At 39.9% G+C, this 8,771-nt stretch overlaps 1 protein-coding gene across 4 annotated transcripts in view; it reads right to left on the bottom strand.

Moving 5' to 3' along the window:
* The window catches only part of LOC102078638 (sodium/hydrogen exchanger 9), a 66,055-nt gene extending 57,369 nt beyond the window's left edge, over positions 1-8,686 (bottom strand). Inside the window, exons 1-5 of one of the 4 annotated variants that reach the window (XM_005448898.4) lie at positions 8,573-8,686; positions 7,019-7,191; positions 2,907-2,984; positions 2,626-2,702; positions 348-448 (exon numbers count right to left, since the gene is read on the bottom strand). In XM_005448898.4, the coding sequence (XP_005448955.1) occupies positions 348-448; positions 2,626-2,702; positions 2,907-2,984; positions 7,019-7,084 (322 nt within the window). In that variant the 5' untranslated portion in view covers positions 7,085-7,191; positions 8,573-8,686. Of the gene's footprint in view, positions 1-347; positions 449-2,625; positions 2,703-2,906; positions 2,985-7,018; positions 7,192-7,379; positions 7,535-7,585; positions 8,105-8,572 lie in introns of those variants that run through there. The other 3 variants (XM_005448897.4, XM_013277049.3, XM_025910550.1) reach the window with 3 other exon arrangements.
* Between the last annotated feature and the right edge of the window lie 85 nt (positions 8,687-8,771).

The raw sequence follows: 8,771 nt of genomic DNA on the forward strand, positions 1-8,771 counted from the left end.
TCTTATCTAATACGTTAACTGCTCAGTGAATCTGCAGTAATAAATAAAAACTCCAAAAAATTACAGAAATGAGCAATATGCAGCTCCTCAAAAATGCTCAACACATGTGGAGTTTATTTATATAACTAATTTGTATGTTTAAGGCAGAGCCTGGGACGGGCCTGTTATATATAGATTGTGATCAACAGCCAATCATTTCATCTCTCGCTTGTGGTAAAAAAAAAAAAAAAAAAAAAGCACCTCTGCTGTAAAAATTAGAGAAGCGCATATGTATAAAACCACAAGATCAATGCTGCCACTGCAAGTAATGAGCTATCAGCAGAAGGTTATTTATAAAGGTTGAGTACCTGGATCAGTGGCTGACATAATGGCACCAAAAAGGAGGCAGTGAGTGAGGAGGAATTCTTCTTTTGGTGGCATCAGTTTGGTGAAGCCGTACATGCAAGCCCTGGGATTGAGGACAAACAGACAGAAGGAAACACTGTGAGGTCATCAGGGAGCGCCAACCAGAGCAGGTCTATCAGTCATCCCTCTAACCACAGCAGGGCTTCCCCTAGAGTAGTCTGGGTAATGGGGCCAGACGCTACCAGCAGGTGAGTTGACCCGTTTCCAGGCAGTAGCTCCTTTGCACAAACGAACACACAAAGCTGCGACTGTGCCGGGAAACACTTATTTTATCCATGTTAATGCGAATGAGTGTGTATATCCATATGCTCCGAACCCGAATGGAACCACCCACGCACACACACACACACACCACGACAAATAATCTTGGTGGTCAGTATCCATCTATCCTTACTGTTTGCATTCTTTTAAGACACTGTTATATACGGTACTCTCAAACATAACAGAACAGCATAAGGAGTGTGTATGTGTGTACGTGTGTGTGCGTGCACAATGACCTAGAAGACTAAAAAAAAAAACCCACTAACGGTCTTTGTGAAGGGCACTTTGACAGAAATATAAATGACACAATATTTTTATCAGCTCTGGAGCCAAATACAAAAATAAATCTAGTATTGTATCTCCACTGTGTTATCTCACTTATAAAGACAAAAATAAAACTGTACACAAAGACTTGATAAAGCGTCCAGTCAGCATTCAACAGTTCAGCTCCTTAGTGATAACTAATGTATGCTGAGCACTAATCCAGTTAGTGTGGGGCATGCCATAATAATCAGTATGCCAGTGTGTCCTCTGGGGAACGTTTCTGTCCACTGGCATAGCTCTGTCGGTGACAGCACATGACCTGCCCCCTGCAGCCAGTATTTAAAGCACTGTCCTCAGGTCAAGCAACTAAGCTGTGTTATTCGTGTATCTTTAAGGAAGACTTGCGGTTAAGATGATTAATTGTGCATTGTGTGTGTGTGTGTGTGTGTGTGTGTGTGTGTGTGTGTGTGTGTGTTAGACATCCAGAGAGAGAGAGAGAGAGAAAATGAGAGAGTCAGGCACAGAAAAAGACAGGAAGAGGACTGTAAATTGAGACAGAAAGGTTCCCGCACTCTCATGACACTAACTCCCTATGGGATATGACACACTAACAAGCAGCAGGACTGGCCAGCTCTGGTGCCTTAGCATTAAAAACAGAGCACATGAGGCGCCATGAACAAAACCTTTCCTGCTTCCCAGAGGGAACGGGGAAGTTTGACAAATGCTGCTCCAGGTGAAGGAATAATAGATGGAGCAAGGAAGGAAGGCAATATCCTTTAGCCAATTAATTCCAGGCAATACTTTAAGCACATGACCTTCAAACCCACTTGTTTGAAATGACTGGGGGAGTTATATACATAAACAGAAAACACAATAAGTAAAAATGACAACTGGTAGAAGCTTTAAAAGCCTATTAAGGGAATTTTCCATGAAATAATGCTGTGGTTTTTAAAAAAAAATATCCTGGACTGTTCAGTTTCTTCTAACAACAGAACATCTTGAAGTTAAAGCAGGAAAACAACAACTAAGGAATTCTGAGGTTTTCTCACTTGCTCTGTGCAGCAATTAGAGCATCAGTGACAACTGGTTTAAAAAAAGTCTCAAATTCCTTCAGAGTGTGAGAGTGCCATCTAGCTATGTCAGGCTACAATAGCATCAGTAGATATCTGTACTCTCTCCAAAATCAATATTACTCGTGCTGAGTTTGGTGCACTGTAGTGTTTTTACAGAAGTTTTGATTAGTCGTAGAACCAAGATAATGTCCATCCACGTATCCAATTTAGGGTCACAGAGGCATCTGGAGTCTATCCTAGCTGTCACAGGCAAGAGGTTGGGTACACCCTGGAAAGGTCACCAACCTGTCAGAGGGCTAACACACAGAGACAGACAACCATTCCCACTCACATTCACACCAACAGTCAATTCATAATCACCAGTTAACCTAATCTCAAGCTCATGCATGCTTTTGGGCTGTGGGGAGAGGCTAGAGTACCCAGAGAGAACCAATGTAGAGATGACTTGCAAAATCCATACAGAAAGCCCACATGCTAGATTCAAAACCAGGACCTTCTTTTGTGAGTCAGTGCTAACCACTGCACCATAAAGCTATGCCTGAATTGTTTAACCGTGTTTGTCTGTAGTCTCAGGATATCTTTTACTTCAATTTATTTGCATAAATAAACAAAGAATTCTTACCCTATGCACATGCAGCTGATTATGGTACCTGCAAAAGCGTAGGTGAGAACAGATCCCAGGTTTGCAATGAATCGTTTCTAGAACAACAAATAAAAATTAGTCCAATTAGTAACACTCACAAAACAAACAAGACAACAGTTTAGTAGACATTAAATACATTTGGTGTAACAATCAGTACCGTGCACCACATGGGAAGTCCTTAACAGATGGATAACCCATGTACAGTAAAAGAAATGGCCTTTTACCCCCTTTTGGGAGACGTGTCAGGAGAGCAGTCTCACCTGATTAAGAGTGTAAGCTCCATGGAAGATGATGGGTGGCAGGAACAGATTGAAAAGGACCTGCAGATCAAAGGTCTCCTGTAAAAGACAGAGCTGCTGTGTTGGTGACTGACAATGCTTCACAGGGAGCAAGAGAGGATCCCGTTTACTAAATGTGACTGACTGACAGACAGATTACATACACACACACACACACAGTTCATTTCAGCAGCCCTGTTTTGGCAAACATGCACCTTTTCTCAATTGTGTTCAAGTACCTGATATTTCCTTTCTTCAAAAAACAAAACAAAAACACAAAATCACATTTTGTAAATAACAAAAATGGGATATGTGATACGTGCATAGGCGTGCCTTAAACCTGCATTCTATCTGAAGGCCACCAGATGGCGATAGTTTTGCAGTCTAATAGAAGTCTAATGGAAAAACACATTCCTGTTGAGATTGTGGGCTCAGTCACTCACTTTGGATTATATCAAATGAATAAAAAATAAAATTAGTCTATCGTGGTCATACTGTGCTTCATAATGGATGTTATCTGTGGTATCACAGTAAGACCTGCTCCTTCTCATCACATGTGTGTTTTTAAAGCCAGGATTATGATCGTAGAAACGGTCATATCAAGGCTTCAAAACAAGTCTGCAGAAACTATTGGGTGACATTCATCTTTTATACATGTAGGATTCCACACCTGGGGGCGTGGCTAAGGGAAATCCTAGCAATGGGTAACCCCATCCCTGGGTTCCTCAGTGCAATATTGGAAATGTTGCATAGGGATAAATAATACAAATAAATAATGTTACAATAGACTTTTTGCTAGTTATAGCTGAAAATATTAACATTTTAACTTTATGATTTCGTTTGCTGCCCACTATTCCCTCAGTCCTGGTTTTTGTGAAGATGAACTTAAATCAAAGTATGAGTGAAATACAGTGATTTGCTTCTAATGACTAAAAAGCCCACGCTGCATGTTGTTAGCTCAGTCTTTATCATGGCAGTTATATTTATGCAAGCCAGCTAATGCTGAATTTTTAATCAGTTTCCAAGTCGTTTAGTCATTATTTCTGATTGTTTCCTATGGCTCACCCTCACTGGCTCATGGTCTACCCCATGTCACCCCATTTTAGAAAATCATGGAAACCCCCATGTTCATTCTTATGTATTCTCATGTCACTTTTTTTTTTCTTTTAACTGCTCCCACCCCATGATATATAGCAAAAGTAGGCTCCCACCTATCTAGATCTGTATGCCTAAAACATTTTAGTAATAAAATGCTACGAAATCTTCTCAACAACAAACTGAACTTTCAATCTGGCAGCTACAGTGTGGTTACATCACTTCAGATCTCTCAGTGGCTCGATGATATAATCACTGTGTACTGCCCAAGTCTTCTGACTCACACTGATTAAAGCAAGGCATAACAAGAAAAGAGAGGTCTAACTGCTTCTGTCAATCTTCATCATAGCAGCTCCCAGAATTTATGGTAACCCAGTGCTACATCCACACAGAAAACAAGTAAATGACATTAAAACGCAATCTTAAAAAACCCCAAACTGCATTACTGTCAATACAAATAAAAACCAGCGCGCACAAGTATTTTTGTACATAGCGTGCTCTTTCGCTGTCTGTTTCTCACCCAAGCCGATGTGATGCAATGCAAGCAGCTAAGCAAGGTAGCCTTTCATGTTCTTCATCCTTGAATCCTTTTTATGTCTATTGTGGATACATTTTGAAGATCAAACGGCAGCGATATTCAATTCAGATCAAAATAAAACTATACTTTTTCTTGGTTCCTACATTGCACAGGGTCTTACATTGCTCAGAACCTCACTCGAGTTCAATTAAATTTCAGGCCAAAGGAGTGAGACGGAGGAAGTGACGCTTGCTGACATACTGCTGTGGTCACAGACATTTAAGAACGACCTAGATTTGGCTTGCTTTAAGGAAGCTTTAAGGAAAAAAAACAACACAGAAGCATGAATATTTAGATGAATGAAGGTAGGCCTGTCTCTGTAAATCCTATTTCCAGGATGCACTGCATTTTGGTGAATATTTACCCTAGTACATGTGGGGGACATTTGGAAGATTGCATTTTTTTTTTCAATTAATATTTCGAATGCTGGAAAGTCCCCTATAGAGTTAGGAAAGCCAATATGCTTTCTCAGTAATTCACACTTGAGGTGCTTCCAGAGCTACAAATTGCTCCTTTCTTTGCTACCGTAACCCAGCTCAATACAAATTACTATTTTGTGGCTGCAATTACCCACACAGCACTATATATATATGTTTTTTTCCCCATTTATGCAGGCTGTGTATGACAAATACAAAACTGTGCAACACATACTAATACAGATACACTGTAATCAATAAATTATGCATATGCTGGGGGTTTTATACAAAGGGCCACCTGCACCACAGACTCGAGAATGGAGGTGTGTTGTATGCACTAATTGCCTCTTCAGCTGAGCAGCACTAAATTTAATCAGACCACAAACTTTAATGCCTTACTCCCCAGTGGCACGTAATGGACTCAGTAATGCAATGAAATCCTTATCTCTCCCTGCTAGGACCCCATATGTATCAGGCTTAATGGCGTGAAGGCAACACAGAACGGGTCTGACCAATGTAATGGCCTTTGTGGTAGCCTCTGCTGGTTTGCTAATGAGACCCCTGCATTCAAAAGGGGCCAAAAAGTCCAAGCCATTAGCGAAGAGTTACACTCGGCCGGGATGATTCGCAACGTTCAAGCCTCACTGCTGCCTTTCTCTTGCGGTGAAACGTGGCACCGAGATTAAGAAACACAATTTGGAACGCCCTCGTTCCGCGTTCTCTTAAGCTCGTTGGTGCATGTGCGGCTGAAGCTCCGGTTTATCGTTTGGCTTCTTTGATATGACAAATCTCTGATCACGGCGCTAAAATATGAAAGCGTGGCGGAAAAAAACTGTGTTCATGCTAATGACAGCCAAAGGTCCGCTCTTGAGGCTTAGGCTTTTCTGCTTAGAAGTGATGTTAGAGTCTCTGCTAATTCCTTTTTAACAAATAACTGCTGTGATTAGTTTGCAGCCCTGGGGCTTAAGGTTGCAGCATTACTCCTGTTGCACCTCAGTGACAGAAATAACATGAATTTACGGTACTTGAATAATCCGAATCGTTGTCTGTAGGAGCTCAAACCAGATTTTGGATTTCACAAACATCAAACTGGCTCCCAATTAAATGTTTTTTAAACATACCATACCACTATTTGAGTCTTTTTGTTATCATCAGCAGCAAATCCTTATACGTTGGTGTATTATTTACTTTATCATAGTCCCTCATTCTTACATCATTACTGTGTTCTCTGACACAGATTGAAGTGTCCAACTTTATCTAAGAGGAAAATGCTGCAGTGCCTGTTGAGATACTATCTTACATCTTTCCTGCACTGCAGAGAAAACCGCTTGCAATAGTATCTCATTATAAGCCTGCTGCATGTAAACACAAGCAGGGAAATGTCTTGAGAGCGCAATTTTGCGAGAAAGAGCTACAGTTGTTAGCCAAAGCTTAATTTAGATGTTTTGCTGTTTAGTGATTAAACCAGTGTTGTGTTGCTTCATTTTACTTGACTGGAACTGTGTCCATATGTGGTCCCTTAAATTTAATTTCCCTCTGTATGCACAGCACACCTGAAAATGTAATCCCTTCTATCTGATCCTGACTAAAACCGTAATAAAGGTTAAATTGCTCGCTCGTCCTCCCTTTCCTTGCACCACCACTCTTGACTTTTTCTAAGAACAAACAGACCATGAGAGTTTAAAGGAAAACCAATAACTAAGAACCATTAGAGGACTCTGTTGATGTAAATAGCCAGCATACTCAAGAGGCACAATATGGATCTGATCCAGGAAAAGGCAATGAAAACAAAAGCTATTTCAGTCAAAAGAAATTACATCAGAGGATGAAAAACCATCCTGTATGCAGTTATTTACTTTCAGATATTCTTAAGGCAGTTTTTATTACGTAGTTTGTTTTTGTTTTTTAAGAAAATGTTTATTTTAGGGCAGATTGCTGGATTTATTCTGTTTTGATGTGTTTTATCAGGGAAGGTGAAATCAAACAGCCACAGTTACTACAGTTACCTCAGGATGTGAGCTAAACTGGCGTTTGTCATTTCTGATGTGTCCATGTGGCGTGATGTTGACCATCGAGATGTCAGAAGTGTTCTCTTGCTCATTCGTTGCTGTTGTGTTCCCCGGACACTGCTCTCCTTTATCAGTCCATATTAATCTCACAGTTAACCCCAGAAGCAAACCTGCAAAAGAATTACAAGCAGCAAAAACTGTTATTAAAGGGGTAATTCACTAATATATTACACTAAAAACAAAAACTTTGAGTTCTAGAAAAGAATGAAAGTGCAATATGCCACATGTTGACATAAATGTGCACATTTTAAAACGATTTCCATGCATCAAGAATAGGACAACTGATTGCTTGTTACACCTGCATATCAGGAGTACCCAAAGATGCTGTGTTCTTTTATAAAATGATGAATAAAGCAAAATGAGATGCCGGTGTCCCGAACTGCATGCCTATGAAACCCCAGAAATGTGTACTATAAACATTTTCGATACATCCTTCAAGCCCCGAGTCCAGGAAGTATTGCTGAATAACGGCTTCCGTAGTCTGTAAATATTTAGGCTACTTACCATAAAACATTGCAACCCCAGCTTCATTTACCAATTTATATTTGAACTGCTTTAACTTCCACACACTGAGGATGGTTATGAGTGCCAGGGTGACAGCAGCGAACACGGGTAACGCTACATTATCTTGTTTTTGCTGCATAGCGCCCGACATCATCAAAAGCCTGGGTCAAACTTTTCGGAAACAACTCTGCTACTTTTTTGGCTCAGACACAGCAACATCCGCATCAGCAGCGCCCCGAGAGCCCGTGCTGCCTTCAGTAATACTTGGAATTTGCAGTTTTTTCGTGCGAAGGCTTGGAGGGGAAAAAAGCACCATATTTTTAATTGAAAAAAAGAAAGATAAGAGAATGTAGGGCAATAAAGATGTGTTGGTATGATTTTTTTTTTTTAATAAATGACGAAATACAGAGCTGCTTTATGCTTCGTCATTAATGCAACACAAATGTAGGCCGATGAAATCAAATACAATCAAAGAAAAGTTAAGTACACGCAAGAACTGGACATTCAGAGAGAGAGAGAGAAAAAAATGTGTGTCACAGTTACTTACCTGTTCTGCTGACATTATGTTTTTGCAAAGCAATAAAAAAAATATTGACAGTGTTTTCGTAAGCCACAGAAAATAACACACGTTGGGTGTCATCCTCCTATTTTCCAGCAGATGGCAGAAAATGCAAACATATGAAAGCGTGATTCTCAGCTGCTGGGATATTTGATCGTACTGCTTATCGTTCTTTATCAGCAAGTGAATCATTCATAGTCAGAAATTAACAGAAAATAAAATAAAATTAAGTGGTTTATGAATTAGTCTTTATTTTAGGCCACACTGACTGAGCACGACATCTTTTACCCGCAGTGTATTGTCTTTATTTTATCTTATTGTGCTTTTGTTGACTGAAAAAAATGAAAAAAGTATATCAATTAGGCCTTGTATGACTTTTCTTTAACTATGCAGCCGTTTATATTAGCAGTATGGTTTCTTTTACTTACCGTCTCTAGCATCTTTCTTCCCTTCTCACATTAAACTAAACGGTACAACAATCTAAAATGAACATTAATTTCAGGTAATGTTACAAATTCCTTAACATGCTGGTGTTAGCCTAATTGGAGCGACAGGAAAGAAAAAAAAATAGAAATTCTGGTAAAGTTCGCACTGGGGGCGGCATTCCAGACAAGACAATATTAGAAT

Source organism: Oreochromis niloticus, linkage group LG9, assembly GCF_001858045.2.
Source record: "Oreochromis niloticus isolate F11D_XX linkage group LG9, O_niloticus_UMD_NMBU, whole genome shotgun sequence".
In the NCBI taxonomy this organism is placed as follows: Eukaryota; Metazoa; Chordata; class Actinopteri; order Cichliformes; family Cichlidae; genus Oreochromis; species Oreochromis niloticus.